A 26714-nucleotide genomic window follows, 5' to 3' on the forward strand; every position below is an offset into this window, starting at 1 on the left:
ATGAAGATTCCTTACATTGGTGATGTGATGAATAAATTTGAGGTCCTTGGGATTGTAGGAGAGGGTAAGTCGACAAATAGCATCTTTTCTCTTAGTTAGCCTCTGCTGCCCGTAATATAGATCGGTATTCTGTAAAACTGTTTCATGACAGTTTCTTTTATACAAAGTGTTATATAATGACAAATAAGTGTTAAATATGATGATTCAAAAACGTCAACATCAAGAATAAGAATACGAAGCTTATTTATCACTGTTATTATTAAATTTATCTTATTTATATGCTATCCTGCACTCCTGTAAGCTCTGACTCTTAAAGTTAGTTCTGTAGTAAGTAATGTTGTAAAGCATTGTAAAGATCTTAGGTCATTGTAGTCTCACAATACAATTCATATTAAGTCTGTATTCACAATTGTCAGCTCTCATTTACCAAGTCATGGATGACTGTTGCTTTGGCAGATGTGTCAGAATTTCAGTTTTCTGTCTTTCGTCTTTTTGCAATGCTCTGTATCGAGAGAGATGATGTTACTTCAAATGCATTTTTTTTCCACCATTTCGGGGGTTCGTGAAAGCCATCTTGTTGTTACATAACCACAGTTATATCACTTAAATGAAATCATTTGTAATCATTTAAACTGTAGGGGTTTAAATACGTTTGATTACATTTTAAGAAAGTTTCCAGAATAGAAAGTTGTTATGATATGGTCGTCTTGCATTTATTCATGTTTTTTGTTCTTTTAGCTGGATAGACTGTTCAGGTAAAATCAAAAATAGAAAATAAAACATAGGTGAAATAAGACGTAGAAAAAGTATGAGAAGGCTGCATATATAAAGGGCATTACATTCTCTTTTGTGGGTATTGATAAATGTTTTAATCAAATTATTTCTGTTTGGTGATGTTTTACTGAGGGTGACTCACAGGAGTTTTGTGTTAGATGGAAAGTAGCGTAGAATCAATCATGTTGGTCACAGGGGTTTGCAGTGAGCCCACTGTCTTTGGCCCAGTGCAGTCATACTCTCCCCAGGTTTATTGGTAGATAAGGGTCAGACTTTCTTGCTTCGTTTCTCTTGAAAAATAACCTGAAGTATTATCCCACTGATTCTAATACAAAAACAATGGTGTACATTGTTTGTATGATCTTCGCTTTATATGCCCACAGTATGCAGTAATTGTAGTAACTACATATTTTCTGTCTTCTCATTCATTCATTTGTTTATTTTTTTTATGCAAAGGAGACAAGTGTGCTGATACCTATTTTTATATAGAGAGAATGAGAGAAAAAAGGAAATCTTGTTGTTCTTATAGAAGCCAAAGAAGCAGATGGAGAGCTTACTGCTGAGGGCTAGCATTCTAAAAAATGGATGAGAGAGGAGAATTCGATCTGAAGTCCTAACTCAGGACTGTGATGGCACTAGGATTGCTTTATGACATGTTAGATATTAGCTACAGTCACAGTTGTTCCCCTCACACCTCTGATTATGGCCCATTCCATCAGCTATGTTAACAGTCATCAGCAAAAGCATTAGCATCGCCATATCCAAAGAACTGCATAAACATACATATTCTCCAGTAATATGTGTCACCACAGATATGTAGTCACCAGATAACCTTTAATAGTACTTTAATATCTATTTGCATGTAGTAAAAGAAGATATTTTATCATCACTTGAAATACAAGTAAGGCTATGCTCTACATGGGCAAGACTATATAATAAACCATGGTTAAGATTTTTGTTAGCACTTTTCTCCCTGCTGTGGGTATTTGAATACTCTGTAAACCCTGTCCCAGCAGCAAATCACAAAAATATTGTAAACATTCGAGCAGCGTGTGGATTCTCTTAATCTGTCATACCTCTTTCAACCTATGAATGAAATTTGTATATGCAGGTACACACTACCTGTTACCCCTCTGTTACCAGCGCCCCCTTGCTTCAATTCCTTGTCAATATTGTTGAGGTACTGTGTCTATGATGGAATTTTCAAGCCACGTGGGAGGCACAGGCTATAAAAAGTAGTTTTATGATGGCATCATTATTGCTAATTCTCAACATCACATAAATCACATTTCTTTTCTTTTTTTTTTCAGGAGCCTATGGAGTGGTTTTGAAGTGCAGGCACAAGGTAAATTACATTTATTCTGTTACACAGAGAGGGATGACTTCACAATAATGTGTGAATGATTCATTATGTCTGTTGAACATAGGGCACTGGGCCTGGTCAACAGAGGGTGTATTTTAAAGCCATGACCATGCTGCTTACGTGACTTACTGTGAGCAGTATTTACAAAAAATATGCTGTTAAAAGCATATGAAGTCATATGTATTGTCAGCTCTCATTTGTATGTGTATATCCCAAGTCAAACAGTCTCCAGACTTGCAGTTCGTGCGATTATAAAATGCAGTTGAGGGAATCAAGTATGTTAAATATGTGAATGTGGAAACTCGGTGCTCACACATCAGTGAGCATAAATGTGGCGGATCTGGCTTTAATAATGCTCGCCAGTGCATGATAATAAAAAGGCCTTAATCCTTAAATAGGAATGCTGTAATTATATATAAACAGGGTAGTGAAATCACTTTGCTGGTCTGCATGTCCGTGCTAGTGTTGTAACCTTTGAACAATATTTTGCTGCTCATGGTGATATCCTGGATTTATTAACTATACTAAATCATTTTAATTTAAGGTTAAAATGAGAGAGAGAGAGAGAGAGAGAGAGAGAGAGAAAGAGAATCATTTGTGCAAGAACCATTTTATGAGTGCATTTGACAGTTATACTCAGTTATTTAGACAGCATTTTAGCTGACTCATGGAGACTAACTTGTACCAAATTATACCATTACATGTTTTCTTATTCAGAGAATTACAGCGATATTGAAATCTACTCATCATTAGCAATTTTTGTCTCAATGTAGGCCTGGTTTCTGTCTGTTACATCATATACATTTAGATTCTTCATGTAATGCATTCTTTAAATTTTACCACTGCAGCAAAAGCAAGTAACTAAGCTAATTTGCTGTGATGGTGTCCAAGATAGAGGAATGCTATACTGCTATAAAATACATTCAGTTTTATCATGGGTATCAGGTAAATCTTCATCTCTACTCGGTTACTGCACAAAATTGCCTATGTAAGTATTTGTGTTGGTTTGTTTATTTCCTGATTTACCATTGCGTGTATCTACCATCTTAGAGCTCGCTCAGGTGTAGATGCTTTCGCACATAGCTGGCTTCACGGCTGGGCAGATAGCAGCAGCATGGCCGTGTGACTGCGTGGATGATAAATGATGGCACAGTAGATTTGTGCAGTTTGGGTTCAGTGCGTTGCAGTGATGTAATCCTGCTCGGTTGCATCTAGAAGAAGCGGGAAAAGATAGAGAGGGAAAGTACTGTGACTGTGAGGCCAATTTTGAAAAATACAACTTGTGTTTTTTTTGGGGGGGGGGGTTTCCCTTTTTTTTTTTTTTTTTTTTTTTTTTTTTACATGGCACAGCGAAAATCTTTGGATCTTGTTTTGGTAGAATGCTGATGATGATGCATCAGATTTCTGATCCCATAAGATTCTTAGTTATTATTGAGTTACAGTTTAACCATTTTTCATTTCTTGTTGTTTAGGATACATAAACGTTTTAAGCATCAAGCCACTTCAAGTCAGGCAATCATACGTGGTTATGGAAAAGGAAGAATGTAAAATATTTGCCCTGAATGTTTTTGCATGTTGAATCTAAACTGAAATATTTTGTCTTTTGTGTAATCAGTGAAATAACACAAAGAGAGGGCCAAATTTTTTTTGTTTTGTTTTTTTTTACTTAGAATCCTTCCCTCTAGGTTGTTTTAATAGAATTCTGGCTTGTGCTCTAAGTAATTGGACAGTCAGCTCTTTTTCCCTTCTGTTCATTAAATGCAGCATATTTGAGCTGAAAGTAAGGGTGGCCCCTCTTAGCCACTGGGCCCTCATTAATCTCTCTCACAAAATGTGCCTATAAGCTATTTACAGGCCCTCTTATACAGAGTTACACAATATGTTTAGGGGCTATGCGTGAAAATAGTTTTAAGATGGGATTATTCTGTGACGCCATTCAGGAGAGAAAATTTTGATCACACAAAGGTAAATATGAATAATTGAAAGTCAGGGCTATTTGAAGGAAAGATGGTTTTTATTCAGTTTATAGAATGACGTGTCGGGTTATTGGTTTCAGTAATTTGATGGTGCCTGACCCCATTATGGAACTACCCTTCATCTGGATGACCATTCATAAAGTAAAATATGCTGTGGTAAGAACAGACACAGGGTTACATACAGAACACTTTGTCTCTGTGAATATCAGCCTCTTTGGAATGCATTTCACGAGCAAATAATTTGAAACCATTTTTCTTTTTTGCTGCATAAAAAACAATTTTCACTCCAACAGGTTTCATAAGCAGTTGAAATTTTTTGACAGCCTTTAGCAATTATGCATAATGCAGACAATGCAGTCTGGTGTTACAGTACAAAATGATGCAAATGGCTATAGTGCATTAACTGATTTTTACATATTGTTACAAATATGAATCAGATATGACTATTAATGACATTCAGGATCAAGACGATCATTACACTATTACATTAGCTTTCAGTGCATCCTAGCAGACCCTTAGAGCAAGTCCTCCAAAGAGAATGGTTTAAGATTTCTCTGAGAAATTCGCTTCTTTGATCACTGGCAGTGACTTCTCCATTGTCCCCTACAAGTCTGTCCAAATGAAGTTATGTTATTGTGAGTGGGTTGTGAATGGGCCATTGTAAACTTTAAGCAGCATGGGTGGATGCTTGTTTCTCTGCTGGTCCCTTTTTGTCTCTTCTGAAACAGATGTGGTCATTCCTGACCACTTATGTCAATTTTCATTAATGGCAATTATCTGAGGATCTGCGGGACATTTTGAAATATTTCCCCAGGTACTTTTACTTGGGTTGAGGGATCATATGCCTGGTTATTTATTGCTGTTAAAGCAAACAGGCGGCTACCTCTTAATGTCATTACACTGTTTAGTTTTTGTGGCACAGTTTTTGCTTTTACCACTGACTCTGATTTTAAGGGCAGTACCAGCCTTACCTGTTGTTTCGTGTAACTTGTCTGTCTTCACTTAGTCCTCTCTATTTACTCCTTCTGTGTACTGGAGAGACATTAAAGATCTCCCACTGCCAAATGAATAACATCACGAGTTATACATGCTGTTAGTCAGCACTGGAGTCATCTTGTCCTAGAGGTGTCAGTTTTTGTGGCCACAGTGCATTGACTGCTCGTACGTTTTCATGGAAAGAAGAATGCAAAATTTGAGGAAAGGACAGCCTCACTTTTACCAAATATTTGAAGTTTAATGTGATGCTCAGCTTCAGTTACATGCTCATCTGAATGGTGAATTTGACCATTATTTGTAATGAAGGCCTTTTTGTGTCTGCTTAAAGCTCATTCAATATGTAGCCATCAGAAGTAGCTGTCATGGCCTCTTAATAGATATTAAATGTTGCTAGCACTGAAATTCGTGTGTGGTTTTTGCATATCAGGGATGCCATAAATGAAAAACCTTTTACCCTCACTGGAGAGAAGCTGTTATTTTTACAGCCGAATCGAGGCCAGGAGGAAGAGGGGACGTGAGCATGCATAACCATTAAGTAGGTCACCTTGGGTGGGAAAGCTGGCTGCAAAGATGTTTTCAAATGGAGTGAAGCTCAGGGTGTGTGTGTGTGTGTGTGTGTGTGTGTGTGCGCGCGCGTGTGTGAGAGAGAGACAGAGAGTGAGTCTGTGCGAGGGTGTATATATACAAATGCCTCTGTGTATGTGTATGCATCTGTGAGACTGAGGTGAGACTGAGAGCCTGAGGTGAACTTTGATAGGAGAATTTGATTCTGTTATCTGGGCATTACTAGAATGTGTGGCTTTCAAGTTCAGTGTGCTTTATTCTATTAATAGTGTTATCGCTGTTTGTTCAATTGAGAGCGATCAATATGGGTTACTATAGATGGACAAAACAGTGCCTATAGAGGACAGTGCACAATATTCCAATTTTGATTGGTGTTCCTCCACGACCCCTCTCGTAACCCAATCATCTCTGGCCCATCAGCATTGAGTTATGGAATTACATGTGGAATTAAATGCACAGTCAATGCAACCTGTATTTCTAAACAGGCAATGTTTGCTAGCTTGTTGTTGTAAGAGCAAACACATTTTAATAGTGATTTGCCTAGAGCAGCTCTCTTATTTTTAGATTGTGATAAAGCTACATTATGAAAACTGTATTTAATTTTAAATGAGTATAATGTACAGTATGTTCCGAACTGCTTTGTGTCAGGCAGGAGTGTCCCGTTGGTCCTGTCCCAATTCCATGAAATGGCTTTCTTTCTTTATCTCCTATGATCAACGGTAGATCGCATCGTCGCTTTCACCTCCCTCTTGCCTTTTTAGACTGGCACTTAGGACGAATGAATGTAAAATAGACTATTTTACAATATTTTGGACAGGCCTTCATTTAAATGATAGGGCTCCATTTAAATATATTCCAACACTGATTCACTCTGATTCACTCTGCATTTCTGCCCTGAGCTCATCACATTTGCAGTTATGCATCTAATCAGGGACTTGCTCATTGCTCTGAAATCTAGCCTGGTGTGAATGATGTTGACTTGTCTTCGTGTCACTGTGGCAAAGAGAGTGAAGATTAGAATGGCTTGCAGTGTAATGTGGAGGGTAAATGATGCATTCAGTGACACCCACATATAGGTAAACACATCGGATATGTATTTTATAAGACATGTCATGAGTTTAGATTAATTGCCACGTGAAAATCTTTATATCTCAGCAGCAAACAAATGTTTACCCCGTATACCAGCATAAAGCATGAACTTGCTGTTGCGTGAACCAGAGACTTCCCTACAGAGTTTCAGATCTGTTTTCAGACCCCCTCCGTTGGGAGAACTGACCTCTCCAGTGTCACGACCCCATACCCTTATTAAACTACACAATGCAGTGCAGAAAGATGTGAAACCAAAGGAATTCAAAACAAGCTTGTAACTTGTAATCCCTCTCTAGCTACATATAATGGGCTCAGAAGCTGATGACTCAACACAAAGACAGCAGAGACTCCTCTGTGTTAGTGAATGATATGAAACACAGGTGCCCCCATGCACTGTGGCCCCACTCTCATCAGTCAGTAGCCATTCTTTCACAGGTACAGAGCCCCTATATACCCACAAGTGCTGTAGCAATGAATGAAGTAGCTGCACACTAAAGATAATGAGCAAAGTGTGCATGGGCTTGAATGTTAGATAAATACATCAAGAATAGATGTTGTATGATGAGAAAACTTGTATGAATTGTTCTGAGGATGCATTTTCTAATCGTGTTTGATGTGTTGACGGATGTTTTTGTTGGCATGCGTAGTGCGTGTTGTCAGCGCTACATTTGGATAGCATAGATGTATGAGTTCATTATTATGTTGAAAATTTTTGTGTTTTTAGCTTGTCATGTTACTGGTGCTGCTATTTATTTTATCATAATTATCCTCTTTGAACTCTCAGACCATTCCTTACTCAGGCCTATCCTATAAGTGCTGAACCTCATATCAGTTGTAATCACTCAACAGTGGATAGATTTTGTACACCAGGGCAATGGGCTCTGTATAATGCAGACATCTCACTCTTTCTGTCATCGCCCTCTGAACCTCCCTCTGCCTCTCCACTTTCTCCAGCGGTCATGAGTGAGTGACTGTTCGGACTGTACATGTGAGTGGATGCACCACCTACTGTACATCTCAAAGGCCTTGTCAAAGATCTAAATGGCCTCATTGTGAGGATCAGGGAGCTATTGTTCACTGAAGTCACAAGCAAGTGTGACTTTGTGGTGTTACTAATTTTCTTTTTCTTTTTTTTTTGTCTTAGATATGTGGTTCCATCCGTTTGATTTAAGCGCTGAACAAAATGTGTCTCTACACAATTTTTAAAAATGAAATTGCCCCTAGTTTTGAAAAGTGACCAGGTGTTTCTATTGGCACAGGGCCAGAAATCATCTCTCCAGTACGAGCCAAAATGCCAAACATGCCTCTGCCATTGCTTTTGTCTATGATTCAAATATGTCTGACAGGCTCCTTTGAAGTGAGGATGGCGTGGAGTTCCTCTGCTGAAGAGAGGCATGATGAATGCTTCAAAGGGCCAGGCACCTGAGGCCTCGTAGATAAGCAATGCCCTGGATCCAACCTCAGACAAAGATTCCAGTGGGGCTTGAGATTAAGTGTTGTATGGGAAACACCTGAGTCAAACAGTGCCTTTAATTGACTACACTAATTTACCCTTGCAAGGATCAAAAGTGCAAAACACATTCAGGTTTGGGATGCTGGAGCTGGGTACAGCATTGGGAGGCTAATACGAGAGATGTAGAGGAATTCTTTTTACAGAAAGCTTATCACATTCAATAAGAGAAGTATCTAAGGTCTAGTGATTTAGGTATTGAACATGCATTTAGTCTTATATAGATTATCTATAAATCCTTTAATACCTCTATGTTTCCCACTCAGTTTCATGAAAGTGGTGTCCGGTATGTCAATATTCAGCATATGGATCATGACATTTTTTTTCTATAAGCATAGAGAACAGCACTAAGGCTGTTGATAGAAAAGTGACAAAATTACTGTCACTAATCCTAACCTAACATGTCGTACCATCCAGTTATTAGTAAATGTTTTCATACACACGTATTTATAGCACTTTTGAGAACAATGACATCTTTGAGTTAACAGAGAGAGCAGACAAAGGGTCCTCCAATGGACACAATATGGAACTGCAACCCTTTCAAAAATGTATGTTTTCCCTTAAACACTTCAGATATTGACATTTGCATACCCATCAATTTTTTATATCTGTTTCTTAAGACCGGAGCAATATTTAAAACTATTTAAAGTCCTTCAATCCATTTCATGCATTGTACATTATATGAGACAACAATGCCATAATTGCCAAACAGGGTTGAATTAGATGCATGATGAAACTGGAGCCACTTAAGCAGAAACACAATGAAATCACTAGTGTGTGTAATTTGGGTTAGGGTTTTATTTCAGCCATGAAAAGGTGGGGAACAATCAGGCTCATGAATATGCATAAGTGATGAGATATAAGTTTATCATATGTGTATCTTGCAAAAATTGCCCAGGATATTGATTCTTTCTCTTTCTTTTAAGGAAGTTGTTTATGCTTTCCACAGAATGTCTTTAGAATAACAACATCTTTGAAGCCAAGCTTGTAAAGAATATTGATGCTGTTTTAATGCCATGCTTATCTGACTGTGGAGGTTGGCTGATGAGCTCTGGCATCTTATACACACACAAACAGAAAATGTCTGCTTATATCTGTGCAAATTTGATAGTAGTTGGTGATGAAGAGCTCCCATTTAACCACACAACTTTGGCGCTCCCATTTAACCACACAACAAACTGTCGAAATGCATGGTTAAAAACTGACTTCACGAGAAGGACTGTCCATAGACTGTGGTGCTTCCACAGTTACGGGCAAGTGGTGTGTGTTGCATGTAGCTCTGTGTATCTCCCCAGGAGGCTGAGGTGTGGTGTAATGAGGAAATTTGAGCATAGGACGTAAAAGCCACAGAAGAAAGGCGCATGAGTGACAGGGAAAGATCACTTACTCTGTTGACCACAGTAGCTGAAGATCATAGGCATCGCTGTCTACCCTAAATGAATTTGACCAACAGCTAAATGACATAATGTAATGCTGAGAACTTTGGTTACGCAAGTAAGCATTAGGGCTGGGTGTCGTTGAAAATTTTTCAATACCGGTATCGATACCTTGACTTTGATACCAGTTCCTGGACGATACTTTTTCGATACCAATTTTATAAAATCCATTTTAACAAAAAGAAAATTACATTACACATTGTGGTACAAATATTTAGTTTTATTTTTAAGCTCCTTGGCGTTTTTACACACTCAAAGTAGTTTCCTAACATGAAAATATAAACCTATTTACAACAAGTTGAAGCTGATCTGTTACCATAGTATCAATAAATTAAAAATGTATAAAAGCCAGAATCGAACTGGGAATCTTCAGATTACCAGACGACTGCTGTACATTCTGAACCAGTGCCACCCCAACAAAAAATATTAGAGTACAGAGTGCTCTACGTCAAGCACTTTTTTGACAGCTGACCAATCACAAGCAGAGTAGTGAGACTTGTCGTTTCCCATAACAACCACCAAAAATGGAGAAGGTAGCGGTGGAGAAGTTAATTGTGCTAGTTTCTGAGCACATTGAACTGTACAACATGACAGTTAAACTGTATCATAATATTCATCATAAAGAAGCCATTTGGAGTCAAATTGGATCCTAGGAGTTTCTGGTAAGTGTTTGGGTTTACTCCTTGTCGTTAGTAAAACTAGCCTGTTAGCTGTTGTTGTTATGGCAACAAAAGATGCTCTGCAATGCCTTTTGGGACAAAAGCTGACAGTGTTTCTTTCTACCTGAAAAAATGCTCTGGCCAGCATTTTTCATCACAAAGATGCTACGTGTGAACACACTCTTAGACATTTTTACGCCTACTATTTGACGCACACAGTAGTCAAGCCTCTTAAACTACAACACCACTGAAAGTGCACGGAGGAACGGTCCATTCTGCACATGCGTGTGCTGACAGGGTTAGGGATGGGCTTAGTTGACTTTTGCACAGACACGTGCATGTGCAGAATGGATCGGGCAGCCAGGACAGATCGTGTACCTAAAAACACACACGTGAGCCCCGTCTCTGGGCGCAACTTAGTGTTTTTCCTGCATGTCCCTATGACGTGTTTGAGAAACGTTACGGTAGACAGCCAGTCACCAGCATTATCAGATCTTGGTATAAGCGTGCTGCATGCTGCATGCTCATTGGTGCACTGACGCTGATGAGATTTACTCCTTAGGTATCGAAATTTGGTGCTGAATGACAAAGCATTTTTCGATCCTCGATAGCATCTTAGCAATTCGGTCAGTGCCATAAAAGTATCGAAGTTCGGTATCCAGCCCTAGTAAGCATTCTATTCTGTTAAGTGTGATCTTAAACAGATACAGTAATGGAAGGTCTTTTTTTTTTTAAATAGCTTCACACTGTTTTTCTTTTCACCACAGTTTTTCAAATATATGGTACCTCCTATAGCTTGTTTTAAGGTTTTGAGAGAATGTTATGTTCTGAGTGGGGTGTTGAATGAGAAGAAACCCTGTCGAGCCATTCTCATCCATTTAATTCACACCCTGCTGTAGTGGATGCCCACTCAGAGCCTGCTAATTAGCATATTTAACACAATCCGTTTCATATCTCTTTTGCAGGAGACAAAAGAGCTTGTGGCTATCAAGAAGTTCAAGGACAGCGAAGGTAAAAATAAATGAATAAATAAATAAACCCTATGGGAACTGTTTGTCTTTCAGTGTAGTTCAGTGCAAAATACATCATTTACTAATTTTGCAAGGCAATGGACTGTATTATTATCATGGTGCAATTTGTGATGCCTTTGATTTCTTCATGGTATCAGGAAGCGCTGATGTGTTGTGTGGAACCTCAAGCTTAAAATCATTTGACCAAATTGAGGAAAGTCTGTAGTCTTTTGGATAGTCTGCTTAGCTAACTATTGCGATAGTTATGTGACAAGAGTCATAATGAGGAGCTGACACATCATTCCTGACTAATCTCTCCACAGAGAATGAGGAGGTCAAGGAGACAACACTGCGGGAGCTGAAGATGCTCCGAACATTAAAGCAGGAGAACATTGTGGAGCTGAAGGAAGCTTTCCGTCGACGAGGCAAACTCTACCTGGTGTTTGAATATGTGGAGAAGGTCAGCTCAGAACACTCTGTTATGACATGCACAGGCTAAAGTCTACACATATTTTACAGCCGGTCAGAGATTAAACCATACTCAGTCATTTTAGTTTATGAGCAGCATGTTGACTGGTAAGTCAGAAGCCAGTAGTATAATTTATAATACTCAAGCGCTGTTGTGTACACAGAGATGTTTTCCAGATGATTATAAACAGATTTAATTGAGAATAAACATAATGTACCCCGCCTTTTATTACAATTTCAGTAGCATGTTGAATTTGAATGATTTATGATGTTGACACGTTTGCTTTCTAGAACATGCTGGAGTTGCTGGAGGAAATGCCCAATGGTGCACCTCCAGAAAAAGTGCGAAACTACATCTATCAGTTAATCAAAGCAATCCACTGGTGTCACAAGAATGAAATTGTTCACCGGGGTGAGAAGCTATGCAACAGTCATGATTTTAGACATCAGTAAATTCTCTGATCTGTTACACACAGAAAAGTTCACGCACTGTTATGCAATGCACACATATCTCGTTGCTCTGTGATATTCACTTGATATTTCAGTACGCTCTGAAAAGAATAAAGATCAAAATTAGCATTTACTAAAAAAAAGAAAAAAAAAAACTCTTTTTAGGCATAAGGTGATGGTTATACCAACCATCAAATTATTGGACTATCAGTACCTTTGACACGTTTTGTTTTGTTTTGTTTTGTTTTGTTTTGTTTTGTTTTGTTTTGTTTTGTTTTGTTTTGTTTTGTTTTTATCTCAGGACTGTGTTACATAACTTGTGTTCATCTAGTGGTACAATGGAAGTGAAGCAAAATAAATCTTCTTTACCCTGTGACCATTACAGACATCAAGCCTGAAAATCTCCTTATCAGCTCTAATGATGTTCTCAAGTTGTGTGATTTTGGTGAGTTGACCTGAGGCTTGTTTTTTAAAAGCAGTGGTTTATGTGCGTATATATATATATATATATGTGTGTGTGTGTGTGTGTGTGTGTGTGTGTGTATGTGTATATATATATGTATATCTCTGGTCCAGTGAGTGTTCTTGTATGGATTGACTTGACTTGACTTGATACTGAGCAAGTATCCACTCAACGCAATCGTGGTCTGCTTAGTGTTGTCTGAGTTGGCCTTACACTCCAGATTGGAGCCACACAGTATTGGCAACACCCATCACCATGTTCTAGCCGCTTATCTCCCACCAGAATACATTAAGCAATCACTCCTCGGGGTGTTTTTCTTCGTTTAATGAAGAGAAATGCTCGCTATCACTGAGAAGTGTTTGTCATGACATTCATGCGCTGGTTTTTCGCTTTCTGTCAAATATCTGTAAAGAGATAGCAGTAAATGAATATGTTATTTCACATTTTCAGCTACAAACTATTTTTGGTGTTATAGTTCATGCTGCAGACAGTATGCAAATAAGCAATACCCTAAAGTACTTAAAATTAATATCTTGTTTATTCTCTCATCTCATATTCTCATGACCATTTGTCATCTCTCAGGTGCTCCATCTGCTGGAATGTTTTTCCTATTGCATGAAAAGGAAAATGTCATGCCTCATATGAATTTATCACCTTGCTAGCTGCCATGGAAAATGTGGATGACTCATTCCACTGTATTGGCAGTGGCAGATCCTTCTGGAAGACGTTATTTTTAGATTGAGGAGAATGGGTAGATTAACCGTGCTGTCTGAATACTCTGCATAGTCTCGCTTGAGTCAACAGTTTTTCTTTTTTCCTGCTGTTGTTTGTCCTGGTTGGTCTTCCTGCAGGCTTTGCCCGTAATCTCTCAGAGGGAAGTGATGCCAACTACACTGAGTATGTGGCTACCAGGTGGTACAGATCCCCTGAGCTCCTGCTGGGGTATGTCCAGTGAGCTGTAGCCTTTATCTTTATGAAATGTTCGCACGTGTGTGTGTGTGTGTGTGTGTGTGTGTGTGTGTGTGAGTGATATTGGTTTTACTGTACTTGTGAGAACTAGCTGTCCTCATTAGTATGGGAATATCTGACACAACCTTTGAAGTGAGGGCATTTGGTTCACTTTTGAACAAGGTTAGCGTGTTAAATGTTATAATGACAAGTGTCAAAATATTTCTTAGTTTGAGAAGGGATAAGGCTAAAGTTAGAATAATGAGACTTTAGTCACAGTAAAATGGATATCTCACTAAATTGTAATACCAATGGGTGTATGTGTGGTTTTGTGTGTGTGTGTGCGTGCGTGCGTGCGCGCGTTCGTATGTGTGTTTGTGCGTGTGTGTGTTTGTGTGTATGAGAGAAAGTGATGGAGAAATAGATATAGTCTTTATGCAACTCTGTCATCCTTGACAGACTTCTTTGTTCTCTAGAAATAATTTTAATTGCTTTCTCTGTTGATCCAAAATCCATTTCATTATCAAATTCTTTTGAAGGCTATCCTGTAAGGTATATCTAGCTTTTTGAAATCTTGACTATTGTGTGATTAGATGATTAGAGTAATGTTCATTTATGCTCATTGCCCTTTAAATGACCTTATCTAGTGCATGACACTGACAAATGTCACAAAAATGACAATTTTTTTCTGATGTCTTGCCATTTGAATTCTGACCACACAAATATTTTCTCCCTCCCCCAACATTTCAGCTCAGATGCGTTTGAGTCCTCTCTCTCATTCTCTAGCTCAGTCTGTTGCTTGTTCCCTCTCTGTCTTTACCTTCACCCTGGTTTGTTTTCCATTTATTTCCTTTGAAATTAGTGTATTTCTTCAGCAAGCCGTGCAAAAATGAAAAGCTCAGCAAATTCATAGAGCTCAATATTTAATGTGTTGCAAAAGTCAGTTGTGAACTATGTATTTCCTCTCCTTAATCATATTATCAATAAGAAGGTCAGCTAAAGAAACAAAACCTTCCCTCTGTAATGGAGCTTTATTCACTGCACATTCATTTTGATGCTCTTTCAGACACTTATGAAGATAATGAATTGAAGCCATCAGCGCTGATGTGTCATACTGCTGTTGAGCTGAGATTGTGTTGTAATGTAGTTCTTCATTGCAAAGCACTGAAGACTTCTCGCGTTGTATTGACTGATACTTAGTCAAGTCAGTGAAGGTTAGAAACAGTTTTGGTTCAGTGTATTCTTTTGGGGATTTTCCTCTCTTTTAGGGCGCCTTATGGCAAGGCAGTGGATATGTGGTCAGTGGGCTGTATCCTGGGGGAGCTCAGTGATGGGCAGCCCCTCTTCCCAGGAGAAAGTGAGATTGACCAGCTCTTCACCATTCAGAAAGTGCTTGGACCACTGCCTCCTGAACAGATGAAGCTCTTCTACAACAACCCACGCTTTGCTGGACTTAGGGTAAGAATAGTATACCTCCTCTCGTCTCCTCTCCTCTCGTCTCCTCTCCTTTCTTCTTATCTCCTCTCCTCTCCTCTCCTCTCTTCTCTGTTCATCTCCTCTCCTTTTTCATGACTTTTATCCATCTATCCCCTTTATTTTCATGGCTGTGTTCCCAGTGCAGTGACTAAGTGACTGGTTGTGACTCACTCAGCTCCGTGCATTAGGCACAGAAGGGTGAATTTGTAGCAACCTGCTATAGCACTGTTCAGACAAGCAGTTAGATTACACACAGAATAACCCTGTTTTGCTCCAGCACAAGAACATTCACTGGTATTGACCAGGAATACTGTCATTTCATCAAAAGTCCATACTTTGTTTGTCCACCTTGTTTGTGTGCTCGGAGGCTTTAACTTGTCTATGGCTACTTACAAGGTGACTGTCTAGAAGCCACCAGAAATGCAGTGTGGGTTGTTACAATAACCTTGTGTCATCTATGACAACATGTTCTTGTGAAGCAAGACCAAGCTGTGTCAAATAACATTACTGCCACAGACATAACACAAATAATACATCTAAATAATCTATGTGGTTGTAAGATTAGAAGACGTGAAACCCGCTCATTTTTACTTCACGTTCTGTACCACACATACTTGTTTGTATGAATTTGTTTTTCTCACACATGTTCCTTGTTTCGTGGAGCTTGTTCAGTAGATCCATATTATGTTAAGCACAAGCAAACAAGGACCTCACACACAGATACTCTGGTAAAGTTATTGCATAAACGCCTGTTACACCTATAGATGCATGTTTGGGAGTAAAGAGGCACAAAACAAAACAGGCCATAGTTAATTATTGTATAGTGGGAAAAAAACTCTCATGGTCAGTTGTTGTCTTTCACCCTGTTCTCTGTAGGCAGACAGGCGTATGTGAGGTGAATAGTTCTGCTGTTATAGTGTGTGGTGCATTTTCCCAGCATGGCTGAGGCCTATTGGACTGCTCAGAGGTTAAGGTGAATGTCAGTCAGTACAAGGCTTATTTGAACGGTCACCTGTGGTGAAATGTTCAGGACTGACTCAGTCATCAGATCTCACCTTAGCTGACCGTTTCAGTTGATTCTGCAGGGTTGTCTGCCACCATCAACGAAGCACAAAATTATGGGAATTCTCATGGAAGAATGGTGCCACAACTCTCCAGAGGAACCCTAGGCAATATTTGCCCAGGTGCACTGGAGTTTTTCTGCAGACCTCTGCTGACCCCGTGCCCTATTAAGATACTTCAAATTGGAGTTTACTTTGCCAGGTTCCTGTAATATTTTTGGTTACTTTTTTTTTGTCACTTCCTCAAACTAGTCTTGATGTTTGGCAGCTGTGAACCATTCTCAGTCCAATGTACAAAGCAGATGAACCTGAAGAGGAATTTGTTTGATGTTTGAGTCAGGAGCTCAAAAGTAGCCAATGGATTTCATTGCCTTGTCACAAATAATCCAAGTTCAATTCAAAACTGAAAGGAAACTGGTGGGTGTTACAATCAAGGTTTTCATTTTGAGTTATCTGGGATTCACAGTCTCGGGATTTCTCTTCTGACACACATGCATGATTGTAGCTAACTGAGAAGGATTATCATGCACTTTTGGCTTTGCCCAAACATACTATTGATCAGCAGTGGCACTGCACAGAAGGAGCAATTAGTGTGACTGTGCCACTCTGTTATCTCTTTCTCTCTTATCCTGTTTGCGTGTGTGTGTGTGTGTGTGTGTGTGTGTGTGTGTGTGTGTGTGTGTGTATGTGTGCCAGTTCCCTTCAGTGAGTCATCCTCAGACACTAGAACGTAGATATCTGGGAATCATCAGTGGACTCATGTTGGATCTGATGAAGGTAAGAGCTCCACCATCATGGCCACCTTTAAACATATGATACTTACTTCATTAACTAATTTAATTAATTTCATTAACAGGATAAAACTAAATCATATTCAAATTGTATATATTTTTGTCAGTCACCATTGCTGTTCAGAAGATCTTTAGTGTTTTCATTTTGCATTGCTGTCTTTATTGTAGGAGTCGGTACAAATTACTACCCCTCCTACAGATGTTTTGAGAACACTCTGAGCAATAGTATAAAGGTCACAGTCAACAACACACAGAAATTGCAGATGGAGAAGTTCACAGTTACATATTTCTGTAATCTAGTGAGAATTCTGTTTGACTGTCAGAAGGATTTTTTAAGACTGAATGAGAAAGTAGCATCACATATTGATTACATTTGTGATTTGTGCTTTGTGCTCTCTGTTCTTTCAAAATGTAGTAGATATCTCATATGAAGGATATTTGAAGACTTTGCTGTACTCTAACCCTCATAGATATGCTGTGGACATTTGTTCTCTGTATGTTGAACTTAAACATGTGGAACATGTCAAATAGTTGTTCATACATCCTTCTATCCAACCAGTGGCAAAGCTTAGGATGTTAAAAACAGGAAACACTGAGGACATAAGACGGTCACAGAAATTTCTAAGACATGCCTCTTTTAGATACAGTGTACATGTGGTTAGGAGGCCACATATACAGAAAACATTAAGACCCATTCCACTGGTGTCCTCTCTCTCACCCTCAGAACTTGCTGCTGCTGAACCCCTCAGAGCGTTTTCTGACAGAGCAGTGCCTGAACCACCACGTCTTCCAGGCACTTCGTTTACAGGAGCGCCCTGCACCTCCTTCTCCCACACCTCCGCGTTCCTCGAAGAGAAAGCCCTACCACGGAGATAACACCATTCCCAGCAGGTTAGACTGAGACAGTATGCTGGATACACACTCACCGTAACTACCGTCGAGAAAATATCCTGAAGCTCATAATACAGTCGTATAATTTTGTTTTGAATTTCAATGATTTCTATAAGGGATATCAGTTTAAATCCATGCTGCCTTATTACGGCTGTATCAAACTAGGACACTTGTGTTGTTAAGTTTATGGAGGCGATATGAAGAGAAACAATGAAAGTTGCTATTTGCAAATCCACTTGTAATGTAAAGTCTTTGTTTTGGCTGAGTCCTTTTGAGCAATTGGCACCCCTAAGTGTAGTTGTTATTTGTTGTCTCAAGGCAATGCACAAAATAGCACAGCACATGAGTTAAGATTTGTGGATGCAGAAGGAGTGAAATCAAGTGAAACCCGTTGTTTTTAAATGGCAGACGGTACATTGAAGCACATGGGGACATTACTGGGCAGGAATTTAATGCTGTTGGCAGTTTGAATGAGTTATATGTTTTTTTTTTTTCTTTTTGTGTTTTTTTTTTTTAAATTTTGCTCATGTTTGCTTACATCCAGGAGTCATGGGAGTAAGAGTTCAGGTCACAGGCGCTCCAACAGTAAAGACTGCTCTAGCTTACCACGGCATGAGGACCTTCATCGCAGCACAGACAGCTTCCTCAATGGCAGCATGGCCGCTCCATCCAGCCTTAGTCCCACGCTACACCCCAAGAACTACCCGCAGCAGAGCCTGAATCGCTCTGCTTCCTGCAGCAAGGACTTGGCTAACAACAACCCCCACTTACTCAGCCCCAAAGATGCGAAGGGCAAAACTGAGTTTGACTTTAACACGGCGCCCAAAGTGCCCGCAGATGGCGTTGGGGCCAAGTACATGAAGTCCAAGCCCAGCCGACACTCTTTCATGGAGGGCAAGACCAACACGCTGCAGTCTGGGGAGAAGCATAGCCGACACAGCTATATGGAGTCCTCACATGGCTCCATGCCCTCCTCCTCTAAGAGTGCCTCCTCTTTTCTCAACCTTTCCAAGAGCCATGGGGCTCTTAGTGACGCCAAGTCTGTTGGCAACCTTGCTGAGGCCAGATTGCATGTGGATGACCCGGGGTCAGGGTCAGGATCACGCTACTTTCCATCCAGCTGCATGGACCTCAACATGCCCGGCAGCCCTGCGGCTCGCCATGGCGATCGGACGGGTCACAGCCCAGCAGGCCGTGGGAACCCTCGTATGGAGAGCGGCACCCTAGACTCCCGCCGTTCCTCTACCCGCAAGAAGACCCCGGATGAGGCTAAGGCTCCAGAGACGCTGGACCCTGGAGGGGGTGCAGCTGGGACAGGGGGCCATTCGCACTCCCTCTCGGCCCCTCACGAGTCCTTCCCGTATGGTCTGGGTTACACCAGTCCTTTCTCCTCTCAGCAGCGCCCACACCGTCACTCCATGTACGTACGGCGGGAGAGGCACAGACCTCACGGACAGGAGGCCAGCTTAGCGGTGGGGCAAGGTGTGCCAACGCGTGCCAGCAGCCTACAGCTTCTCTCTCCACAACTGCAGCACCGCACTCTACCACGGCACGCCACCAGCTCCTCTAGAGAGGACTGTACAGAGGATGCAAGCAGGGTCAGTTCCTCTGTCCTTCTCTCTTTAATTAGCTCTCTCTTTCTCTCTCTCTCTGTCTCTGTCTCTATCTCTGTCTCTCTCTTTTTTTCAGTGTTTGAGTCTATGTGTGCCTAAAGCTACTGTATTACTACATATCACTAAGTCAAGGTTGCCATTGCCTTGACGGAATTGGATTCTATGACTTGTTGCTAAGGTTCATCACCTCTCCCACTACATTACAAGGATTTGATCCTGTTCCACCCCACGCGGGGGGAAGGGTATTTTTTGGATTGAAATATTGTGTTGGTGGCAACAATGTTTGTCCCTGTGGAAGATTAGCAATCTTGCAGATTAAATGTTAAAAGCATGCAACTCTTTAAACGAGGTAACAATGTCTTCATTGCCCAACTGAAGTGCATCCACACAGTGCATCCAGGCTATAGAATGACTGGATGCAGCTCTGTGAAAAAGTAAGTACACCCCCTGAAAACTGTTAGTTGTGATATATTTGGGCACATTGATATCTGATCTGCATTTCAATGCTTCATTTCAATGCCTCATTTCAGCAATGTAGGCCTATTTAACTAATCATACTTTTTAATTATTAATTCTACTTTTGCCAAAAGAAATGCAATTTTCTACAAGCAACTTTATCATCTCCTAAAATGACTGCATTTAGTATTGGGCCCATGGAGTTGGAAACAATTATTAAATCATTAGATAATAGTTTAGAGAGCCCAGCTTTTCATAAAGATCAGAAACTTAGTCTGATTTGGTCTTAATCAGAAAGCTGTGTAGCTACACATCATGCCAAGATCAAAAGACCAGTCTAAGGCTCTCATGCTTATGTATCTGAGATGAGACAAAAGCTGATTTCAGACCAAGTTTAAGTCTGTTGTTCCAGAGTACAAATGGAGCCATCACCTGGGTGTGAAAATAAACAACTAGAATTACATGGTCTGGATAGACATTTTAAAGATGGAGGTTTTTAGCCACAGTAAGATATCTCATGTTTGGCACAAATCAAAACACAAACATGTCTTTTAACATAAGAACCACCCCAGCAACTGTAAACCATGGTGGTGGGAGCATTGTGATTTGGGACTTCTTTGCTGCCTTAGGGCTCGGGTAGCTTGAATCGTCGGTGAATTCTGCAGTTTACGAGAGGATATTTGAGGACAATGTAAGGCCATCTGCCCGGAAATCTTTAGATCTGAAGAAACTCAAAGTGGATCTTAGGATAAGTGATCCTAAAGAACCAAGCAAATCCACCACAGATCAATCCAAAAAGAAGAAATAGGGAGTTTCCAGCTGAGTCAAAACATCAATCTAAATACAGTTGAAATTTTACCGGGGGAACATTTAGTAGGCTGTACATGCAAGAGAGTCTTCTACCATCACAAAACTCTTCAGGGAGTGTACTTTCCCACAGCACATAATATACCATTATACCTGTGCTTTTTTCGGGAGGAGTTCTTTCAAGGCTTGTTTCATACTAGCAACATCATGTTGCTACGGAGCATGTTTTGTTATACACGTTAGTTTGCCCTAAAGATACCACGTAAAAAAAGCTAAAATAACTTACCGAAAGGCCTGCAGGCCCTGCCGGAGGCAAAACAGCCTGGTTAAAAATAATTCCTCTTATCTCTGGCTTGTCCCCAATTTTACAAACATTTATTGCTCTGCTGGAACCTTACATTCTACTAAGGCGTGCTGGAAAGTAACCTGGAGTTAGGAGGTGGCAGTTTGGCAAAGTGTCACCCTGTGAAAGCAAGAGAGACATTTGTTATCAGCTGTTGTCTTTACTTGACCTCTGTGTTGTTACAGCAAAGCTCTTTGTCATGCTATGTTTTGTCTATGGCTCTGTCTTTACCGGTGCTTACATGTGCTCCATTCTGCCACTGTCTGCTTTATTTGCTGTGCATTCTGTCAACAGAGCGACCAGTCTCCCAAAGAGAAGGCCCACTCCCGTCCCCCGATTAAAGACTCCACGCGGGACAACACAGCTTCCTTTCACGCACAGCGTCCCAAAAACGAGGTCCGATTTGCTACCCCTCCTGCACTTGACTCCACGCCGAGCCCAAATGAAGTCCCATCTAAAATCCTGCTCTTACACCCAGCCAATTTCAGCGTCGCTATCTGTGCACTCAGACATACCAGTCTCCGCTTATTATAATGTCTACTGACATTTATTATTCATACTACATTTTCTTTTTCATCTTATATTGCTTTGGACTGTTAGAAAGCAAATCACATGAAACATGCAAACCAGTATCGATACTTCAGTATTAATGTTTATATCCATGTTCCATGAGTGTTTCTTTTCCACCACAAAACATTTTCTCAGCCTGTAGCTTATGCCTTTAAAATTGTATTTAAGATTTGGATTGCAAACTATTTTTCTTTTCCCCTCTGCCCTGTTCTCTTCTTTAATCAATCTTTTCCTCCCCAGACAAATAAGAAATGTAGTAAAAAAAAAAAAAAAGGCGTGCACATAGCAGTCAGTGTCCAGGCAGTTGGAGAGCTTGTTCTAACTGAAACCCTGAGATGACTAGTCAAAAAAAAAAAAAACATACAGTTACTGTCTTCTCTTGGCTCAGGTGGGTGTATATCACGATCCTCACCCAGAGGACGGGACCTCCTCTAAGGAGAATCGAATCATCTATAGTGACTCCATGCCCAGGAGAGTGGGCAGCTTCTACAGAGGTACTTTGAAAAGAGAAGTCCTGTTTCAAATTGAGTGCTGTCACGTTTTGAGATGGCAAGTGAACTGAACTGAATTCATTTGAATTGCATTAAAGTGAATTGTGTTTTGAACTGAGAATTCGTTTGGTGGGAGGGGTCGGCCTAGCATTGAATTGAATCTGGGGTAACAGAACTAAGCGCTAAAAGAGTGGAACAGATTTTTGAGGGGTTTCAAACGTGCTGCGTTATTGTCTACTTTCACACAGTGCCATCACCCCGACCTGACAACACCTTCCACGACAGTGCTGCCCAAGTCCGCGGGCCACCCGTTCCAGGGGACAGTGGTGCAATGACCAACCACCCAAAACGTCAAACTGCCTTTGACCCATGGTGGGTTCACACAACAGGGCAAATCAATTCAGTGTGTTACAGGGTTGCAAAATAAATTTGGAACCTCCATGAACTTGTAGTTAGAATGAAAGGAAAGTGTTCCGCCTCAGGAAAACTGAGAATGTTTAAACCTTGTCAGATGTATTCCAATTAGAACACTGTTATGACATCAGTTCAGAGCAAACTGAATGAAACATTAAAAATCCATCTCAAAACCACTTTTGTAGCCAATTCACACAGGTTGAATGACCACCCTTTCATTTGTGTGGCTTTTATGAGTAATGATTGGCAAGGCTCTCAAGTCCTAAATATCTCCCTTCTTCAGCTCGTCTTCATTTGCAGCTCATCGGGTACCTTGGAGACAGATGAGAAAGAGCTGATTGATAGCGGAATGATCTTTATTGTTGCTGTTAGGCTGTGAATGTTGGCTGCTACTGAAACTCTGACAATGTTCTCAGACATTGGACAGGATAGGGGCAGAATGAAAGAGAAATGCGTTTATTTTATATTCCCATTTGAAGGCGTAGGTACATTTGAATTTAACAGCCTTCCATCTGTCTCAGGCCTGCCTCTGTATCATTTACAGTGGAGTGAATAGTTTGCATCTCAGAAAAAACTGTGTCTACCTTATAATGCTATGGCTTTGCAATCTAGGTCTGTTAAAAACCTGTTCATTGGTTTTTTGTGACCTTATATTTTTGGGGGATTTTTTTTTTCAGGAATAATGCAGAGACAATGGTCATGAACCCACCAGAAGCTCCCAAACAGAAGGAGAAGCAGGGTTTTTTCAGAGCAATAAAGAAGAAAAAGAAGAAGTCGCAAACAGTGAGTGTCAAAACTAAAGCAACTGACAAGTACACAAGTCCTGTCAGATGTAAACTTGACAGCCAAAGTGTTGTGCTATAAAAATTGTGTCAGTAGCAGCAACAAGACAGTCCTGTTGAATGGCAATGGGCAAAACTGGCGCTGTTCATTATGTGTGTCACCTCTATCTGTCATTCGCTTACTGTTTGTTTGTCTGCTAACCACTGCAGTTAATACAGTCAATATGACAATAGGGACACAAAACTAAATACATGCCATGGGCAGCCTCTTCTTCTCCTTCCATCTTTTCCCTCCCCCTCCCTTTCCTCTTCTTTCTCCCCTCCCTCTCTCTTTTTCCTCATTCATTTCACTTATCTGAATCAGCTAGCAAGTTGGGATATGGGATTTTGATGAGGGAGTCTCACCATTATGTTGAGATCAGTGAGCTGAAGAATATGAAAGACAAGTTCTCTTATATGGCCAGCTTATAGCAGTGACCAGCACGTTCTGAAGGGAGCAGGATGACAGCTTCAGCAGCTGGTCTTTTTTATTTCATCAAATACATCTGCTGAGCTGAAGCAACAGGAGGAGATTTCAAAACAGAGTCATATGCAAAAGAATTTTTTTTTTTTTGCCCCGGGATTGCCATGGGAACGAGTTCAAACATGTCTGTTGGAGAATATGCTTCTGCTCTGCCCTGTCAACAAATATTGAGCTGATGGCCGTATGTTTCGTCTGGTGAATGAAACAAAGATTGTCTGTTATCCAATGTGCCACTGGAGTCTTGTGCATCTTATATTGCAGACGGAAGGCAGCGATGGACGGAATCCGAGCATCAAGAAAAGCCTTTTCCCTCTGTTTAACTCAAAGAATAGCTTAAAGCATAACTCCTCTGTCAAAGTGCTTCCTGTTGTCTCCTCACCCATGGTATTGTTTTCGTATACTGCTTCACTCCACTCTGCCTAAAGCCGTCATTTTGCACGTGATTAACTTCTAAATGTATCCTTTTTATCTCTGTTTTTTTTTTTTTTATGTGTGTATCTTCACATATTTATTTCGAGCGAAGTCAAGCAGAACAAGCTAAGCCCAGATCCGTGACTTGTTGTTGGGATGCTGTTGTTTTAGCCTCGTCTCTTAGAAATTGTGTATTTCTGCGGGATCTCAGGCTCCATCCATCTAATGGCATCATGTCTTATCTCACAGCCTGGCTCAGTCCTTTTCTACACAGGGGGCCATCTGCTGTCGGCCCTTCTGGGGAAGCCTTTTAATCTGGTAGTTTTCACTTTGTGAGAGCAATTCATTTACTGTAAAGCAATTGAAAAGGCACTGTGCTCAAAGTCCTTTGTGTAATGTACCAGAGATCTGAATTATGATAGACTGAAATCCTATGTTAAATATACAATTTTCATCATTCTGGCGATTTGTTTTTTTCATGGATCTGGTCTATGATACACATACAAATTCATTGCTACATCTTACCACCACACTAGTGCCATTACAGCATGAGTTTTTTTTTAACCAAGTAAAGATGCATGGACCCCGTGGCTGACCGTTGCCATGCCTGCTAGGAGGAGCTGCACGTTTTCAGTCTTGGTGATCCACAGTCTGAGGAGGAGGGAGGAGAGTGTTTTTGAAGTCCTCATACCAGCATCTACACACACACACACACACACACACAAACACACACACACACAAAGGTACACAGATACACAAGGAAACACATGTGCACACACAAGCTGTAAAACTGAGAGGCTTAGACTGGGTGCGTCTTATGTAACAGACAAATTATTCTCTCCTGCTGTGTTCCTTCACAATCAAATGGTTACAGTTTTACATGATTTACTTCACAAGTTTTTGTGAGACACAAGTAATTACACTGACAGGTCCTAGTCTCACGTTTGATGAGATATAGAGGCCTGAGTTCAAGGACGCCCCCTGTCTGTTAGTCTCATGCACGTTTTTTTGGTTTTGTTGTTTTTTGTGTCGCTTTTTTTCTGGGTTTTTTTGGTTGTTGTTGTTTCTGTTTTTTTAATTTTATTTGCATATATTCTTTTTGGACTGTTTGGGGCAGGATTTAGCATTTAGGGAGACTTCTAGTAAATCACCCATGGCCCATTTCCTCGTGACAGGTCCCCAGTGATGGCCAGGACCAGCTGGCAATTCAAAGACCAGGGAAATCCTCCTCACATCACAGCAGCCGACACAGGAATCGAGACCGTGACCGAGAACGGGAAAGGGACAGGGATCGGGAACGCGATCGTGACAGGGAGCGGAACCGGGATCGTGATCGTGAGAGGGAGCGGGAAAGAGAGCGAGACAGAGAAGTCGAATGGCCTCCAGAGAAACTACCAGATGCTCCACCTCCTCAGGTAAGCATCCCCTTTCCTTCTTTATTTTAACCTGGAACTGGCCTTTGTATTTTTTCAGTTATTGATGAGAATTAGCATTATTTGTTAAAGATGTCAAAAAAAGTCAAAGAAAACACCATAGCATGTTGCCTCATGTTAGTAGTTTTTCATATTCTATATGTTAGTAATTAGAGCCTGCCTTTTTGTAAATGCTTTCTTATACATACAAATGAATTGGTATTGTTTACTGCTTTAGTGCTTATTGCTTTAGTCACAGTGATTTTCCAATGTTAGGCCTATATTAAGAGTGCGTTGTGTGCGTTTCCTTCCCTTTTAGAATCAGCCCTTAAAGTCCTTGCGGAAACTCTTGCACCTGTCCTCTCCCCCGACCTCAACCCAGACACCTCCCTCCTCAGAACTGCGCTTCCAGCCCCTCCCCAACCCCCAGTCCAAAGGGACCTTAACCGAGGGCCGGAGCCACCCCACTGGCAGTACCACGCCGACGCTCAAGAGCCGCAGCAAACCCACCTACCCTCTCCCAGGACAGATTGAATCCAGCTGGCACGTGTCCGCACTCAACCGTGCTGAAGGGACACCGTACCCAGACCAAATGGCCAGCAAAGGCGGCCAGAACGGCCTCACCTTCAGTCGTCCCACTAGGTCACGGATGCCAAACCTCAATGACCTGAAAGAAACCGCATTGTAGGGAGTGGTGTGGGATCTGACTTTAAAGCGCACTCCCCTTCCTCTGGTTACATGGCAGACTTTACGAATGCCACACCATACAGTTCATATGCCGTGGTACACAGTGTTATTCTTGACATGAAGGTAATGATAGTCATGTCCTAAATTCCTTTTTTAGCATCCACATTTGGTAGAATTTGTATTATTATCATTCAGTACATCTGGACTAATTTTTTTGGTTTTAAGTTGTCTAGAGATTATCAATATTGATGATATGTATCAATGTATTTGTATATGGAAA

At 40.7% G+C, this 26714-nt stretch overlaps 1 protein-coding gene across 1 annotated transcript; it reads left to right on the top strand.

Annotated features, from left to right (window-relative positions):
* Positions 1-26435, top strand: cdkl5 (cyclin dependent kinase like 5). The gene is made up of 19 exons (XM_030772115.1): positions 1-64; positions 2085-2119; positions 11333-11378; positions 11701-11837; positions 12137-12257; positions 12681-12740; positions 13610-13700; positions 14975-15164; positions 16940-17020; positions 17759-17925; positions 18470-19456; positions 21441-21540; positions 22103-22208; positions 22454-22577; positions 23297-23402; positions 24186-24308; positions 24585-24653; positions 25511-25750; positions 26067-26435. The coding sequence occupies exons 1-19, from the start codon at positions 1-3 to the stop codon at positions 26433-26435; spliced, it is 3216 nt and encodes a 1071-aa protein (XP_030627975.1).
* Positions 26436-26714: the final 279 nt, after the last annotated feature.

This window comes from Chanos chanos, chromosome 4, assembly GCF_902362185.1.
Source record: "Chanos chanos chromosome 4, fChaCha1.1, whole genome shotgun sequence".
In the NCBI taxonomy this organism is placed as follows: Eukaryota; Metazoa; Chordata; class Actinopteri; order Gonorynchiformes; family Chanidae; genus Chanos; species Chanos chanos.

Coding starts and splice junctions, on each gene's coding strand:
- cdkl5 (XM_030772115.1), top strand. CDS start 1: ATGAAGATTCCTTACATTGGTGATGTGATGAATAAATTTGAGGTCCTT. Junction 13,701..14,974: donor TCCCCTGAGCTCCTGCTGGG/GTATGTCCAGTG, acceptor CCTCTCTTTTAG/GGCGCCTTATGGCAAGGCAG. Junction 24,654..25,510: donor TGGGGAAGCCTTTTAATCTG/GTAGTTTTCACT, acceptor TCCTCGTGACAG/GTCCCCAGTGATGGCCAGGA.